The 19,459-nt window shown below is 27.5% G+C and overlaps 2 protein-coding genes across 2 annotated transcripts in view; both read right to left on the bottom strand.

Annotated features, from left to right (window-relative positions):
- LOC135949210 (organic cation transporter protein) overlaps window positions 1–6,646 on the bottom strand; it is a 33,515-nt gene extending 26,869 nt beyond the window's left edge. Inside the window, exon 1 of the mRNA XM_065498699.1 lies at window positions 6,278–6,646. Coding sequence (XP_065354771.1) covers window positions 6,278–6,625 — 348 coding nt within the window. The 5' untranslated portion in view covers window positions 6,626–6,646. The remainder of the gene's footprint in view (window positions 1–6,277) is intronic.
- Window positions 6,647–13,266: 6,620 nt separating this feature from the next.
- LOC135949208 (organic cation transporter protein) overlaps window positions 13,267–19,459 on the bottom strand; it is a 38,001-nt gene continuing 31,808 nt past the window's right edge. The window contains exons 6-10 of the mRNA XM_065498695.1: window positions 18,593–18,890; window positions 15,605–15,785; window positions 15,306–15,451; window positions 14,499–14,647; window positions 13,267–14,407 (exon numbers count right to left, since the gene is read on the bottom strand). Of these exons, the coding sequence (XP_065354767.1) occupies window positions 14,401–14,407; window positions 14,499–14,647; window positions 15,306–15,451; window positions 15,605–15,785; window positions 18,593–18,890 (781 nt within the window). The 3' untranslated portion in view covers window positions 13,267–14,400. The remainder of the gene's footprint in view (window positions 14,408–14,498; window positions 14,648–15,305; window positions 15,452–15,604; window positions 15,786–18,592; window positions 18,891–19,459) is intronic.

Genomic DNA, 19,459 nt, shown 5'->3' with positions numbered 1-19,459 from the left:
CATAAGTAAATACAATATGTTTGTTGTTTTTTAAATTGTTTATCAGCATTTTGTGTCCCCAGGAATAAGTAGTACTTCAAATTTGCAAATTAATTGTGGTTTATGTTTGTTTTTATTTTCACTTTTATCTCTTCACTATTTAAGATTCAATTGGCTTTTTTTTATTTATTGATTTATACAATAAAAATTATATTAAAATTCCAATCACAACCAATGGCTGAACAATTATGTCATTCATTCCATAAAAGAATATTACAATTGATCGAATGAATGAACTTCAGTTGTAAACGCAAATACGCATAATTCGTTTGCAAATATTCAACTATTGAATTGTTAGTTTTAAACAAATAAGTACCTAAAGTATGTAATTAAATCTTTTATGAAATCAGATATTAAATTGAAGGATAGATAATGTACAATTTTAAAATCTAATTGTTATAGAAACTTTGTTACTTATAGATTGGATGAGAGAATGGATCACTTCTATATAGAGTTGTATATATAAGTATCTAATACTTATAGATTGTTCACATATTTAGATGATAAAAAAAATTCGGATTAAAAAATATTTGTCTCGATTTTGACCCATTGTAGGTCCAAATTACTATAGCCTTATATACATCGTTGCAATGACTTTGAAATATCTATCATTAGATATCCATATTGTCTATATTCTCGGTTTCTGCTTGTATCTCAGCCATTTGTGGGCTGAGCAACCGATCCGGAAGAATTCCCGATGTATTGATGTATCTATCATGTTTGTAAGTTATTTGGGGGCTACGGAAAGTTGATTTCAACTATATATAAATCGACTTCGCTATATATAACGATCCAGAATATATATATACTTTGTGGGGCCGCAAATGAAAAATGCAGAAATTACAAACGGAATGACAAACCTTTCCACTCATGGTGAAGGGTATAACAAGTAAGAGAGATAGCTATATTCGGCTGTGCCGAATCTATACCCTTTACCAAATTATACTTTAAAATACAAATTTCAAATATTTTTGGGTAAACTAAATTAATTTTTTTTTTTAAATTTTATAGCAAAAAAAATTTTGGTGAAAAAAAATTCGGTTTAAAAAATATTTTTCCCGATTTTGATACATCGTTGCAATGGAGTTTGAAATATTTATCATTTGATATCCATATTGGCTATATTAATGACCTAGTCATCCATATATAGGTCCAACTTACTTACTTATATACATCGTTGCAATGGACTTTGAAATATCTATCATTTGAAACCATATTGTCTATATTAATGACTTAGGAAACCAGATATAAATCAAAAATAGGCCAAAAATCGATGTTGTCCCGGTTTTTTCCTTATATCTCAGCCATTTGTGGGCCGATTTTAAATAGCAACCGAGCCGGGAGAATTCCAGATACATTGATGTATCAATCATGTTTGTAAGTTATTTGGGGGCTACGGAAAGTTGATTTCAAAGACGGACATGGCTATATCGACTCCGCTATTTACAACGATCCAGAATATATATTTTTTGTGGGGTCTCAAATGAAAATTGTAGAAATTACAGAATGACAAACTTATATATACCCTTGGTGAAGTGTATAAAAAGCGTATAGATACCAGACAAAATTAATAAATAAATAATAGCTGAAGCATTGGTGTAAAAGTGAGGCAATGACATTAATGTAAAGACATTCATCCTTGAGCAGACAGAAGTTTCATTTAAGCAAAATTAAAAAAAAATTGTTTTTCTAATAACTCTCGAAAAACGATTGATTATTTCTTTTAACAATATAATGAAAAAATAAATAAAAGAGTAGCCAAGTTATGCCAATCCTACAATTTTTAATCGATTTTCGGTACGTCTAAAGTCCCGTTTATGAAATCATAACATTGAGAGAAAATACAAATGAAAATTTGGCAATCGTATGGCACTCTTCATATTTTGAAACTTTTAAAAAAAGAAGCAAGTCGTATTAGATCAGGGGCCGAATTGCCGCATTCGTGATCGAATGAGCTTACATATCGAAAAAAAGATTACGATATCGAATGCCATAATCTGAAATAAGAAAATTACAGTTTTACTTGATATCTAATGCGGTAATTCGTACTCAGAGTTGCATTTGTATGTAAACAAAACAAAAAAAACACTAACAGCTGTTATCATATTACTTTATACGGGTCGTGTAAAAGCAAGTTGCAATTTAATATACCCATCTCTATTTCTTTTTCTTACTTTTGGCTTTAAAGTGTTCTTAGTGAGTATTTTAGTCGTGTTAATAAACGAAAGTTGGATTTTGGCCATTCTCACCCTCCAGTTTGGTGAACATTAGTAAAAAAATCATCCTGAAAAAAATCTAGGTAAATCCCAATGAGATGATCAAAAAATTCTGAAATTTGTTTAACAAAATTTTTAAAAATTTGAAAATGGAATTTTGAAAAAAATTTTATTTTTTTGTTCATACCTAAGAATAGGTTAACGGTATCCTACGAAGACAAAAACTCATATACAAGTATATATGGACATATTTTAAGTAAAAATGAGCTTTTATTTTAATATTTATCAAACTATGTTAATTTTGTTCCTACATTTCTTGTTCTAGTGGCCTGAGACACGTTAATGGTCTTGCGAATTTTTAATAACTTTAACATTTTTTGACCGATTTCTGTTTTTTATGTCTCATTAGAACGACAATTACGTACACATTTCGATTCTTTTAAATTAAATTACAAAAGTAATTTTTTAATGGCAAATTTTTTCCCCTTGTAAATGCATCTCAAAACTTCAGAGGGCTTGCGGCACGTCTTATCCCCAACCGATTTACCTAAAATTTTTTCAGGATGATTTTTTTACTAATGTTCACCAAACTGGAGGGTGAGAATGGCCAAAATCCAACTTTCGTTTATTTAGGGCCACCCTAATATACATATTACTTTAAGGACATAGAGCTCCTTAAGATTCATTAAATGTATTCACTTTAGTTATAAAATAGCGAGTACATGTGAATATTAGTATATTACACAATTAATTCGAACACTCCGTAGGTACATCGGTATTTAAATACTTTCATAGATTAACTTTTATCTAGTTATTTATTCAGATTTTAGCTTAAATATAAAAATGCTGTCTGAATTAAAGTGATTGAACTAAAATATTTTGTTATAATTATATGTATGTATATTGGTAATCATAATATGATCATATTATGGATCTGCAATCATATTATGGTTGTGTTTTGTTATAATTTCGTTGTACTTATAAATTTTGATTGCTATGGTTCAAAAGCAATCATGTTACGTACAATATAGCAAAAGTCCCGTAATTTTTAAATATGAACCCAAACATTACTGTAGAAAACAAGTTATTTTTGAAAAAGCATAGTGCCGCATCCAAGTTTTTTCTCTGGTTGTGGAAGTGTGTAAGTTTGTGGTGTTACAGAATGGCCTCCATTTAAAGAAGAGAGTATGTACTAGGGTATTCGAATTATTCGATTTTTCTCTTGTTCGAATAAAACGAATAATTCGAATAAGAGATTTTAACTTTTTCGAATAACTCGATAATACGTTTAGAATTAATCGAATTATTCGAATAATTTAAATTTTTGATTTCGGTTTTTTAATATTTTATTGTAAAAGAAAAACAAAAAATAACGTTAATGTTAATTGATAATGTTAAAAACCATTCGAAAACTAAGTTCATCATTAAATTTTCATCAGAAATATTCTGATCAGATTAACTCCCGAACAATCTACAAAACAATTGACTAGCAAACACTATAGTTTCCGTTTTGGAGCTATGCTTTAAAAAATATGAGCTAGTTGGACATGATCCTGAATTCAAACACAATTTAAACTTATTAAGAACTTTTTTATGTCGTTCACTAATTCGGGTTTTAAAATGAATAACTAATTCTTTAGGAAATGAATTATTCACTTTATCTAAATTATTTATAACAAATTGTCAAGTTCTATCAGGGTTCCGAATCTTTGCTTAATCAAGTTGTCTTAGGGAATTATACAAATCTGTCCAAAGTTTGATATCATTGTCAGTGACCGTGGCTAATTTTAAGACAGACAGTGCATGATATTGACGCATTTATAAATAGGTCTAAAATTTATTACCATGTTCAACGATGTTCAAAATCATGTATACTGTGAAACATTTACTGTGAAACATTTGCTGCAAAACATTTGAGTTTGTTGATGAAAGGGGAAAGAGGAATGGAAAAGGGTACTCTATTTCATGTACATGAAGTTTTTGTTAAGTATGTCATCCACATTTATTCGTTCATACTCGTTCTGTACAGAAATGTCAACAACTGAAAGCAAAAACTTCACTGTGTGAACACGAATGCAGTTTCAAAGGAGAATTTCGAAATGTTTTGCAGCTAATGTTTCACAGTGTGGATCGGGACTAAGACGAACTCCATGCTTTTCTGGCAGCAAAACGTTAGTGTGCAATATTTGTGTTTATCATTCGACTTATTAAATATTTTGCAACACTTACGTACGCGGTTAATAATATCACTTAAATATATTTGAAGATCATGGCCTTTTACTATTTCAACGTAATCATCCTCAATATCACTTTCGACGATCGTTTCAAAATCACATTCTCCATCACATTCAACTCCACTTTAAACTAAGTTAAAATTTTGATTATTAATTGCGATTCTTCTAATATTTCGCCAGCTAAATAACACATTTTTTATTCCGTACCTTTTATTTTCATTGGTTCAAGTCCTAAGTTAAAAATTTTGAAAGATTCGTTTTTAGAATTGTAACTTCTTGCAGTAATATTTATATATTTATAGAAGGAGCTATCGGAACACTCATCTAGAGTGAGCGAAAGTCCCTTTGTCTTTAGTTATTTGTCGAATTTCAGAAACAATACAATTTTTGTGAGTCATTATTACTTAATCAAATTTGGAATTATAAGAAATTTTAAGCAATTTAATAAATTTAAATATATATGAACATTTATTCGTTTTATTCGATTATTCTACATAAAATTGTTCGAATTATTCGTTATTCGATAATGGCCATTTTTAAATTGTTCGAATAATTATTCGATTAATCGAACAATCATTAGTCGAGTGAATACCCTAGTATGTACTGGACTAAAACGAACATGAAGACTTAAAGAATCTTATTCTACCATTTTCTATCATAACAATTTTTCTAAAGTAAATACTTTTGCAAGATAAAGTAAGCGATTTATGGTGATTAAATCGAGGATACGTAATTTCTAGCAATATGTCTGATTTGATTGATAACATCATATAATGGGATTTAAATACTCAATAGGAGCACTTAAAAGACACAATGGACTTTTGTGCATAGAAATCAAGAGGGATTCAAATTCCTCATCTTTAGAATGAAGTCGTGTAATGATTTGCTCAATGATCCATCTATAGATATCCAATTTTCTAAATAAAACTAATTGTATTAAAGGATTTAAAATAGGTTTAGTTTATTTTCAGTATTTATTTATCTTAGGATAAACAACTTTATTCAAAGAAAATTATAAGTGTGTTAATAAATTTGTGGTTGCAGAAAAAATGTTAAATAATTTGGAAATAATTTAAATTCAAATTCGAAACAATAATGCAAAACGAGCTATTTGACTTGTCGCCCCTGTATATTCCGGATCCTTATAGGTAAGAGAATCAATTGAATGTCAATATGTCTGTGTGTTGTTTGAAATAAGTTTTCCAAACCAAAACCAAATCGGATTTTAAATTTTTATTTTAGATTAAACTAAGTCATATTGTAGATCCTCATTAGATATTTGAGGCCTTATTCATAATCAATTTTTAAATATATTACAGGTTTGTACAACAAATTTTGTATGGAAATTCTGTTTTATAAACCTTTGATAAATTTAAAAATTGATTATGAATAAGGGGGTAGATATTTAAGATCCTATAGAGCTTAATAAAATTAAGACGAAATATCCTTACTTTCACAAATGTATCTGTATCTAATTTCCTTTTATACGATTGATCCAAATCAAATACGGTTTAATGATTTAATGTTAAAATCATTTCATAAAATTAAATTCTTCACGCAAAATTTACATCACTCTTAATAATCTTAATTTTTCAATTACAATAAATATAATTCCTTTTAGACTCTACAAATATCTATTATTTCTTTATAAGTAAACAATTAAATGTACAAGTTATTTATACAAAAAAATAAATAAATAAATAAAAAATAATACAAAACGTTAAAACACGAAAAAGTCGTGAGTAAAGAAAATATTTGCTGAAAACAAGATTTCATTTAATGGCTCACCTGAAAAACAAAGGCAAACATTTGAAGTGTTGGTGGTATTTGAAATAAACTTAATATCAATGTCCAAACAAAATTCCATTTGCCATAGTGGCCAATATAGTTGGAAATGATATCACTATCCACATCGTCACTGGGGCATTTTTCTTCTGCACTTTGAATCACTTTGAAAGAGTCCTTTTTAAGATCTTCCGAATGTCGGCGGAAATCTAACGATATAACACTTATTTCGGGTGTACGAGATCCTTTGACATCGCGATAACCACCATAGAGATTTGATTCGACACTACCACGTTTCGAATACGAATCCAAATCGAAATTTAAGGATCCTCGTCTTAAAACACCACTCATTTTGTGAGATTTTAATTGAATTATGATTTTTTTTGTTTCTTAAATTTTAGTGAATACAATGAATAGGTTAAAGGTGTTAATATTTATTTATTTATTTATTTAGTTTGTATTATTATTGTATGCAAATATGTGCTTGAATTTATTTAATTGTTAATTTTTGTCTATCAATATTTTGTTTAATGTTTACTGCTAAAAGGCTTTTAACGATCTAATTTTGATAACGGTTCGCTTAGTTGTTTTAAACTGAACAGAATGTAATAAACGTAGATTGTTTTTGTGAAGCAAAGACAACAAAATCAAACAAGTAAATAACCAAAACGTTTGAATATAAACACAACAAATTTAAAAAAAAAAGAAAAAAGTTAACAATAAACAGTGAATAGGTAAGACAAGTTACCAATAGCAGAACTTGCATGACCGTTAAGTTTAAATTTATTTTAAAAACTGGCATAAAAACAAAATGGAAATAAATCAAAAGCTTTTGAAAGCTTTATTAACACTAGACTTACTTATCAGTCACACTCACCTGTCGGGTTTCTTGCAATGAATCTTGAGAGATTGAGTTTTTTTTTTTTTGTTGTTTGTTTATTTATTTATTTATCATTACAATTGTTTATTATACTTAATATCATTTAATTATTCTTTTAGATACGCATTTTGGGTTAAATTTTGTTTTAAATTTTTATTTAAATCTTCTTTTGTTTAATGATTCCGTATCAATTTATTATTTCTTGTTGTTAATGAATTAATAATTTTAAATGCTTAAAATTTTCTTTCCAACTACACAATATTTAAAAACTTTTCTAAAGTTTGATTAAAAACATAACAAAAATATTATTTATCATTATTATTGTTATTAACTATAAATGATCAATCATAATTATTATTTTTTTAATAATAAATATATATAGTATATTTATATATAAATATAAAAAGGCTTACATTGTAAGTACAAATTACATTAGGAAACTATTACAAAAAAAAATAAAACAAAGTAAAATAAAACAACAAAAAAAACATACAATACAATACATACATGTTTTTATTTATTTATTAATTTTATTATTTTTATTAAGGAATAAAGAAAATAAGTACATCTTCGTTAATAATTTACTAACCATATAATAATAACTTCTTACATTTACATACATAGATACAACTAATTTAACACATACATACATTTACAATACAAACATACATACATTTACTCATACACACATACAATATATTCATTGTGATCAGTGGTCGGCACAAACAGAACGGTTTACATTACTCAATGTATTGTATTGTTCATAGCAGTTCTAGAAGACTATCCCGAACTAGCTACGGGACTAGTTATTTTAACACTTGCATGTCCTAAGCAGGAGGGGATCAATTAACCCTTTTGAATAACAATTAGACAACGCTTTGGATTCACGTACAGTTTACATAGAGTCAGTTACCTTACTAGCGACCTAACTGGTTACATAAGTGGTTATTTTAACATGTACGAATGCTAATTGACCCCAAATAGTTGTCAACATAGACCGATTGCTTGTAAACAAACCTTCCTCCGACAACTCTTCAATAGATTACCTCTGGTGGGTAAAATAACAACTTTTTAAAGTTTAAAGTCACCACACTCTAGGTTACTTAGAGACACTATAGTGGGAATTGACTTTACGCTAGGTTACATGGGATGTCAGTATACTTAAGAAAAAAGAAAATAAACTGTATATGAATTATATCAATACAATTTGCATAAAACCAGTTTGTACGAAATAATTAAAAAATGGGCAGTTCACAATTAATATTTAAAGTGACTACACTATAGATTACTTAGAGACACTTATGTGACAATTGTATTTACGCTAGATTACCTCGAATATATAAAGTAATCAAATGACTTATCTCTGCACTATAAAGAACACATACGTGTCAAATGACCCAAAATATATAAATTGGAGTCAGCAAAGGGATCAGACATTACTGTCTATAACGGATTTATTGAGTACTTGCTTGTTGTGTACATTTTAATAATAGATTACATTCGGCTCCTGGTGGCTATGAGTGCCGACCACTGAATTATATTAATATATATGCATAAGTGTGTTAGTATGTTTAATAGACCACCTTATTATGTTTACAGCAATAGAAATAATAATTTAGATTCATTTTGAATAACACATTTTTGCGGTTTAACATTATCCTATTCAACATTAAAGGAACTGATTTGTATAATCTTCTATATCGCTGGAAAGCTTTTTGAGGAATATACAAGAACACACTAAAGCATTAAATAAAAAAACGTTCGTAAAGTAGACAATTCCAAATTTAAAATGCTCAAAGTTTCAAAATAAATTAAATAAAATGAAGATTTTTCGATTTTTAAGTAGTCGGCTTTGGCTAATTTATGAAAAGTCTACTTTTTATTACATTTTAGTGTAAAAAATACATGACTGATTTGTGGATTTCGACTTTAGAACTCTAGTACTCAACTAGAGATCAAATGTGATATTCATATGTTCAATACAAACAGCCTAACCAAAAAATAAATTTTAAAGTTTATTTTTATTAAAGTCGGCTTTATGTTAAACTAGAACTTTTGGTTTTTCCTTACCATAAGAAATACTTTTTAAAAAAGGCTTTCAATAAATGTAAATAATAAAAAGAAATTTCCAAAAAAGAATAAAAAACAAAAACATATTAAAATAACAAATCAAGATTTATAATTATATTTGAAAATTTGTTTTCGAATTTTCGGCTTTTGTGGTTAGGCTGAACAAAATATTGAAAATACTAAAACTAACAGTCAAATAAACACAACGAAAATATTTCATTATTAATATAATTGGCTGTATTGGAAAAACAAGAAGAATATAAACAATTTAAAACAAAAATAAAATTTAAGCTGAAAATTTCCAGGTATGAAAAAAATATATGAAGAAATGTTGAAACGTTTAAGTTTAAAACATAATCCATCATAAAACTGAAAACTTTAATTTCTATTGAAAATTACAGTAATGTTGGATTTATCTTAAGGTGGTCTAGTGTTTACATATACTCGTTTATTGTTAATATGTAACATTTATTTATTTTTAATTTTTCTTTATTATTACAATATTTATATTTAATAATTATACTTATAATTATACATGTACATTTATGTATTTACTTAGTTTTTTTTATATTTATTAATTTTGAAAATTATTTGCTTGTTTTGGTTTTGGTTTAAGTTTTTTTTTCGAATTTTGATAAATGCACAATTAACAATGAATGTAATTAACTTGGGTTTTCTATATAATTGATTTGATTTCATTTTTTTTTTACTTTAATTTAGAGTAGTTTTTTTTAGGAAAAAATTGTTTATTAATTGACAAATGATTTTTATTTATTTTGTTTAAATATTTATTTTTGTATTATACATAATTATGTTAGTGTAAAGTTAAGTAATTGACTACTTGCTAAAAATACATACATTTATTTATTTAGTTATTTATTTTTCATAATTTTTATTTGTTTAAATTAAAAAAATATTATTTAAAAAAAACATTGTGTTCGTATCCAAACATACTGCAAAATACATACAATGCCATGGTGCGAGCGAGTACCACACATACAGATTGAAGACTGACAGACAGACAGAAAATTGTTATGAAACATGTTTGCAAATGGTACTAAAGATAAATGGTCCAATTTTAAATTAAATTTAAAAAAAAAAACTATTACAAATTGCTAGTATGTACTATAAATCTACTTAAAAACGAAATGAAGTTTCTTTCTATTAATACGACTATTTATTATGGAAAAGTTAATAATGTTACTTGAATTTTTGCAACCGGAAATAAGTTTGCATATGCAATACACGTGTAGATTTAGTTTATGTTTAGTTTACGAAACTAAATTAAGACATTTTAATTTATCTAGGATTTGCTTAAATGGATTAATTTAAGAAAACTAAAGAGAGTTTAGTTCAAAATAACTACAATATTTTATGGTATTGAATTTCAGTATATTTTGCCATGACACAAAAACATATATTTTTCAATTACAGGTCGAAATACTTATAAGACCAGTGAGAAAACTTGATCGTTATCGAATATATTAGGGTGACAGCCAATTTTTTTTTGCTTTCAAAGCTTTCGGTTGGAATATTGTGACAAATTGAGCCAAATCGGACAACGAGTTAAAGTTACTAAAAATTCCCCAGACCGGTTAACGTGTTTCACTCAGGACACTTGAACAAGAAATGTAAGAAAAAACCTTTCATATTATGAGAAATATTAAAATAAAAGCTAATTTTTACATAAAACATATCCATATTTACTTGTATATGAGATTTTGTCCTCGTAGGATACCGTTAACCGACTGTTTAAAATCTCCTTTTGCAAATTTTTAAACATTTTGTTAAACAAATGTCAGAATTTTTTGATCATCACATTGGAATTTATTGAGAATATAAGTAGGGAATAAAAATATGTCAATAACTCTTACAGTTTTTCCGTATCTGCGATTTAAATTTAAAATCACGAAAAACACAGGCAATTTGTCACTCTTATATGTATATCGTTCCCTTAATAAAACAATAGTGTATAATTTTTTTGCCATTTCGAAATAATTGAGTTTAAAATTTGTGTGCTAAAGGTATTTATAGACGGCAATACTGAGTATTAATATTTGTCAAAAACTCAAGTATCATAATACAATTTCATCGTCTAAACAAAATTTGTATTAGATTTTCAAAAAATACATATGATTTTTTTTATTTACGGTCGGTATTGAAAATTAGTTTAAAACAATTCAAAAACTTTTTATTTTCATATGTATCGGGTATGTATTTATAAAAACAAATAAGGGGACGATATATATCCAATAAGGGAATCCCAAATACAAAAAAAAAATATTAAGTATTCGTCAGAGCTGTAAATGAATGATTCATATTTGATTTTTAATACAAAATGAATTAAATAAATGTATATGCATTAATTTTGCCCTGATAATGAATTGAATAAATATTTGAATAAATTCATCATGAATTAAAAATTCTAAAAGGCATTCGTTTCACCCAAACAAAAAAAATTAATATAAATTTGAATGAATTCATCGATTATTATTAAAAGGAAAGGAATTGCAGTGGGGCCTTAATTATCCGTGATTCGATTAACCGGCAACATCAATCAAGAAAATATTTTTGAATCGATTAAAATTTGTTGGCATCGAGTAATTACCTCTATTATTTAAGGAACTCCATTTTCTGGATAAACAGTGAATGAAAGGCTAAAATATTCCACTCAAAAATAAACAAAAAAGCGACATAGTATTCACAAACAATATGTATTAAAAAATTACTAAAAATTGGTACTCAATTAACCGTGAAAATTGATTATCCAGAATGCTCCCGGTCCCGACCATTACGGAAAATCGAGGTCTCACTGTTTTCATTTTTCCATTCAATTTTTTTAATTTGAATAAAGATCACAAGAAGTCTTCTTTTTTATTGAAAAACTATGTTTGTCATATTTATCTGAAAACTTTATTAAAAAATTAATTATAATGAAGGTCAATAACAAAATGAATTCATTCAAATTTAAATTCAATTCTTGTTTTGGATGGAACAAATGCCTTCAATAATTTTAATTCAAGATGAATTCTTTCAAATTTTAATTCAATTCATATATTGAGCAATCTGAATGCATTCAAGAAATTTTAAATTCATTTTTCAATTAAATTTTTGTAAAATGAATGAATTTAAGAGTATTTAATTTATTATTAATTCATTCAAATATAAAATCAATTGATATTTTGGAAAATTAATGCATTAAAAAAATTACAATTCATTGCATGAATGATTCAAAGATTCATTAGAAAATTAATCATTCTTTTACAGTTCTGATTATAGCCTACAAGAGGTTTATTTATTTTTAGAAAACACTAATTTAAAAAAAAAAATATATTTGAATTTATATTTTAAATTTATTTAAGTATTAAAATGCCAAAAACCTCTTAATTAAATTTAAAAAAAAACAAAATTTTTGAGTATATCCAAGCATATGGGACATTTTCTGATTTTATTAGTCTCAGGAAGATGTGTTTTTTTTTACTAAAATTGTAAAGAGAATATCCTTTCGGAAGACACCACAATTTTTAAGATCTGATGATGCGATCCAAAGTTAATCAATCCTAAACGTTCCAGATATATGCATATTTAGATGGTTATAAAATATGTTATGGTCCTGGTTCATGGTTATTTCATATGATTCACAGAAAAATCTTTTTGGATCGATAATACTAATAATTACCGTATAATTATTTTGTAATTTTATAGGATTTTTATTTTGTATTCAAATAATCATTAGAATTTGTTAATTTGTCCCAGAATTGACAATTGTACACAAATACAATACTTTATTAAATTATATTTTTATTAAGATCATACTATTTTTGTTATTTCAAACAAAAGTTAGAAAAAAATTAAATGATATTAATAGGGCTAAGTTTTCAGAAAATGTATCGTATATCCCCGGTTTTAGAATTTAAAATTTTTGCAAAAAATTCTTTATGCATTGAAAATTGTGAATTTTTAAACTCAATTTCAAAGTTTATTGATTCTAGCTTAAAAAATCTTATACTTTCAAAAATATACTGTTCAAATTCTATATTTTAATCAGGATAATCATCTTTGAATGCCTCGAATATTAACCTATAAATATAATACTCAATAAACTAGCCTCTATGACCTTATTGGTCCTAAATTTCTACTTAAAAATTATGTTGTAAAAAATAAAAATATATTTAAAATCAGAGTGAATTTTCCATTTTTTTTTCGAAATGATTATTTTTTACAATTATGTATATGTACCGGGGGGAAAAACAATTTTAGTACTACAACTTGTACTAGAACGCATGAATATAACCGCTATACTGTCCGTATTCATGTGTTCTACAGAAGCGCTAGAAAATAAATGAATTACGTGATCATTTTCCGTCATAACTATTAAACGATATCCAATTATAATATTTCGGCTTAAATGCTTTAAAGAAAGCTATCTATAAATCAATATAATTGCAGTCGCGAATTGTGGTAAATGAGATTACGTATAACGACAAAGTAATGACAAACTCATTACAACATAATGCTTTTAGAAAGTGATAGAAATTAAAATTGTAGCCAAAGCCATTGCTGGGTTATTGCCAAATGCAGTCGTCATGTTTCAATTGTGTCTATTTGCAAACATTCGGTATGTATTTTAGTAATGTGTGCTATTTACTCCATATATTCCATGTACATATGCATGTGTGTTTGTAGTAAGTATGTGTGAATAGGAAACAACTTTTAAATTTCATTTAATTTCCGTCTTCATCTGTGAGTCTGAAAACGTTATTGTGTAGAAGTATGTATATAATTTGTGTATGAGTGTGTGTATTTGAGGGGATATGTGTTGTATTTTTTTTTTGTTTGTATTTATTTGAAATTCGTAACTTAAAGGTCCTGCCTGCTGTGCTTCAGTAACAAAACAATTATTTAAAAGTACATATTAAATAATATTAAAAAATGAAACATATTTAAATGTAATTTAGCTTTGAGTATTTATAATTTTTCTTGTTGTTTTCTTGTTTTGTTTGTTTGAGTAAAAGAGATGGAAGAGAATGGAAATTATAGGTACTTAATAACAAAAATATTGATGAAAAAATATTCTTAAATTCTGGACCAGCCAAAATCTAAGTCAAATTTGTTTTGCTGTTTTAAATAGTTATACTGGAAATTCTTTGTGATACACAAACATAAATGTAAAATTCTAACATCTGAAACAAATTGAAATGTGGTTAAATTAATAAAAATTATTTGTAAAATGTTGGGCTTAATTATTGAAAGGTTTTAGATTTGCTAACTTACTTTTCTTCTTGAGATTGTGATTGAGCTTGAGCTTGTGCTTGAGCTTTCGAGTGTTGTTTCATGGTTTCAGGTAAAAATAATACAACAAATCCGCCAAATAGGCACCAAGCCGTTAAAAGCGACATTAATAAATGATCTTCAATTTTAGTCTGCAAGAAAAGAAAACACATTTTTCAATTAAATTATAAATGAAAATTGGACAGTAATACAAAGGTTAATGATAAAACTATGCAGGCATAGGGACGAGACACTCCGATTTGTCAAACAAAAATACAACAAATCATATTTTTGATACAACAAAATACATTGACTATCTTGTGTTTTGTTATTGCAAGAGTTAGGTTTTAGTCAATTAAGTTTCGTCTCTATGTTACCCTATATATGCAGGAGTTCTCATGTATAAATTATTTACTGTTGGAATCCATATTTCACATACGATTTTAAATCCAATTTCAAAACAACATACTTATGAGATTTTGAAGTTGTATCTTCGTTATTGAACTACATTTGCTTATAAAAAAGTACTAAACGAAGTAATCGAGAAAAACTATAGGTATCTCCATGGACTCCATTAAAACAGAATTGATATATGAGAAGCCCTGTATATTGTTGGTGTAGCATAGTGTTGTTACATATATTTTTAACAGAAAACATAGATTTTTTTAAATAGCAATTCAATGAAATAAACTATGTAGTTAATTTTGAAACAAGGATGATTTCCTCTAATCTAGAGCTAATTTTATTATATAAAATATGCTCAAATCTAGAGCAAATTTATCTATCATGCTAAATTTAATTCATATTTACCAATAATGACAGATATGGCGTCAATATAAGAGCCAAACCAGCAGCGACATTACAGGCCCCAACTCCGACATTCCGTATGGCTGTTGGATACAATTCCGCTGTATAGACGGGCATAATCGTGTTGCCAGCACTTATCGTAAATTTACCTGAAATTATAAACACACGAAATACAGCACAATACAATAGATATTTATTTTTTTATAAACCAAAAAATAATACAAAAGAATAAATAGCTCTAAGTACTAACTACATACTACGAGTAGAAATAAGTACAAACATAAATATTTACAATTACTTACCAATCATGATGAATGTAATTTTTAACCATAATATGTCCTCCTTTCCTTCTGTTATTGCTGCACAACAGCAGGCAATGCCAGCGCATATTAGAGTGGCACTAAACAGCCATTTTTTGCCAACTTTGGATATAATGTACATGGCAATTGCAATTGCAGGAATTTCGACAAGACCTGCTAATGCCTTTAAGAAGAAAAAAAAAATTAAATTAAACAAAACAACATTAAAATCTTAAATATGTTTTGTTAAATTTTTGTTTGTATTATAAGAAAATAATGCTTAGATACATTTAATAGCATTCGTACATTGTGTGTAAACAAATCGTACAACATCTGCACGTCATCATCAATATCTCATCATCGTATTCATTTATTTTAACACATTCTTACTAGAACATGGATATTTATTTGCTCTTCATCTCATCAAACAATAAATAAACAATCCAACACAACCCAACCCAATCCAACCAATCCAACCAATCTAACCAACAAACGAACTTCTAACAATTTGCTCTAACCAAACTATTTATCATTTTTATATCATCTAACGCCAATGTCCGACGCTTATTAAAACATAATTTTCTAACAATTTTTGGGCACTTTGCCAACAAATGAGAAAGTTCATGTGTGTAAACACACTTCATGGGAGGGAAATTAAAATGAAACTAATCTAAACTAAACAAACTGAAAACCACAAAAACAATTCAACAGATAGAACAAAATTCACATGTTGATTGTAAAAATCTGTTTATACTATGTTTAAGAATTGTAGTTGTTAGATAAAATATTCATTTAAGAAGGTAATGATGATACTCGTATCATTAAAAACAAATCATTAATTCAACACAACATTAAATATTGTAGGAAAATGGCTATTAAATCTTAAATATCTATTAAATCATGAGTTTTATAAAGAAAAAAAAATCAGTTTCTGATAATTTTTGGTTTTAACAAAAAACCTTAACCGATACGAACGTAATAAAATTTAAATGTATTTAGACAAAGATTCCTAGTTTTCCGGGAATTAAAATAAAATTTTAATTCCCGGCAATTTTTATACCCTTCACCTTCGTGAGAAATGGAATGATACCCTATTCCATTTGTAATTTCTACATTTTTCATTTCCGACCCTATAAAGTATATATATTCTGGATCCTTATAGATAGCGGAGTCGATTAAGCCATGTCCGTCTGTCTGTCTGTCTGTCTGTCTGTCTGTCTGTCTGTCCGTCTGTTAGTTGAAATCAATTTTCTGAAGACCCCAGATATCTTCGGGATCCAAATCTTCAATAATTCTGTCAGACATGCTTTCGAGAAGTTTGCTATTTAAAATCAGCAAAAGCCGTCCATAAATAACGGAGATACCTCGATTTTTGATCTATATATGGATTACTAAGTCATTAATATAGATAATATGGATATCTAATGATAGATATTTCAAAGTCCATTGTAACGATGTTAGATAAGTTGGACCTACAGTGGGTAAAAATCGGGAAAAATATTTTTTGACCCGAATTTTTTTTTTCATCAAAAATTTTTTTTCCAAAAAAAAAAATTTTAAAAAAACTTTTTTTAAAACAAATTAAAAAACAATTTGGAAAAAAAAATTATTTTAAAGTATAATTTGGTGAAGGGTATATAAGATTCGGCACAGCCAAATATAGCTCTCTTACTTGTTTAATACTAAATTAGTCCAAAATCCACTAATATTTTTTCGAATAAAAAGAAAAGTATAAAATATTTTTGGTTATCCAATGTTTATCCGAGCTTATTTAAGGATTTCTAATATAATTATAGTATGTGACTGGACCGGACATATCATCTAACATATTTTTACATGACAATATTATGGTTGAGGTGTAATCGAAATATGTTTGGACTCAATCATATTATGGCTGAGCTACAACCAAACATTATGGTTGAGGTGAAATCTAAATATGGTTGAGCTGGAATCAGAATATTGTTGGGCTTGAGTTATCAGACCCGATAATTTTTGATAGTTTCATTATTTGTAAGTAAAGTCTTCCCCCCATATGCATAAACAGTTTTTAAATTTGTCAAAGGTTTATAAAAGCAATTTTGAATGGAAATTTTATTTTATAAACCTTTGATAAATTTAAAAATTGTTTCGAATGAGCTTTTATATATCAGATCCGTTAAGATTTTAAATCAGTCCAAATGTTTGATCTAATGCGTATACAATGAATGTAAATAAAACATTCACCAAAACATGAAATTTATTGAATTTAGTGCCAAATTGTAAAAACCGGCTAACCGAGTGAAAAATACCGGGAAAAAGGTTAACCGAATAATATAATTTGACGGCAACGATAAAATCCAATCATAATATGATGCTCTTCGATTATGGTTACCACAATCCTATTTTTTCCTTGCATGTTAATACTAGATTTGAATCCGGACAGTCGGAGATTGTTATTTTATAGGGTTGCAAATTAATATTATAAAAAGTCAATAAAAACTTAAAACGTGTGTAACATTGTAAAAACTGCAATTTTCAGAAATAGCTAGTATTCGTCCCTCTTCTGGACCACATTTGATTTTTTTAATTTAAGAATTATCCATGGAGAAAAATTAAAACAGAAATATGTAGATATGTTATCCTTTAACTTATGACGTGAACATTTTGCCATAGTCCCAGATGTGGTGTAAATTTTACACCTTATAATTTTTGCAAAAAATTTTACTTTAAAAAATTAAAAAAAAAGGAAAATGTTTTTTGAAACAAAAATCAAGGCACTTTATTTCGAAAGTCTTTTTGATAAAACTTTAAAAAAAATGAAGAGGGGGTGTAAAATTTACCACCACCTCATAAGTTAAAGGTTAAAAATATAAAATATAATTTATTCCAATCTGTTGCTACTCGTATCTGTAAATTGTATGTAATACTAAGCACCCAACTCTATGTTATGAGAGTTCAACAATAAAATAAAATGAATATTTTCCATAAGCGTTGTTAGTAGTGAAAACTTACCGAGTTGAGATAGACATTGCCGCCGAATGTACTCATGTTCAAGATGAAACCATAATAAGCCAAATTCATAGTGAACCAGATGCATAGAAAACAAATCGTGATGCGTCTCAAGTATGGAGATCGGAACAGGCAAAAAAAATCCTGTGAACTAACTTCTTGGGTGGGGGGCTTCAGCATGGCCTCAAAGTTTGGTGGCAATTCACGTTTATTAAAATCGGCTGCCGCTTGTACAATACGTTTCACCTCTTCGACACGGCCCTTGACCAGCAGCCAGCGAGGGGATTCGGGTACAACAAACCTAAAATGGCATGATGGAATAAATTGTTTATAATTGAGCCGCCCACTCGTCTAAATTTAAACAAACGTTACGTTTACTAAAAATTCGATTGTTTATCTTAGCCAGACACACATTAATTCTTTCTATATTTTATATTTTCCATACAACAAAAACAAATTGGTGTTGATGTTGTTGTTGTTGTTTTTCTCTCATTTTTAGACAGCACACTTTTTCATTATAAATAATTTTAATTTTGTTTTTGTTGCTGCCTGTTTGTTTGTTTTTTTTGTTCCATTTTGTTTTTCTAAAGAATTTCAATGCTTTTTATTTTGATTTTGTATTGAAATTGTTGTATTTAGACACGAACTTATTGTTATTGTTATTATTGTTGTTGTTGTTGTTTGTATCTTGTATGGAATACCTACTTTGTTACTTCTGAGAAGTATCTCGTGTGTGCCAATTTTGTTTACATCAAACAACAACAACAGTGGCACAAGTACTCGGTAACATGAATACTAGTGACAACAACACGAACAGAACAGCATCCTCTTCTGTCTTGAATAGATTTCATTGAATTTAAATTTATGTAG

Source organism: Calliphora vicina, chromosome 1, assembly GCF_958450345.1.
Source record: "Calliphora vicina chromosome 1, idCalVici1.1, whole genome shotgun sequence".
In the NCBI taxonomy this organism is placed as follows: Eukaryota; Metazoa; Arthropoda; class Insecta; order Diptera; family Calliphoridae; genus Calliphora; species Calliphora vicina.
Note: the sequence above shows the minus strand (reverse complement) of the source record. Positions and strands in the feature narration are given on the sequence as shown.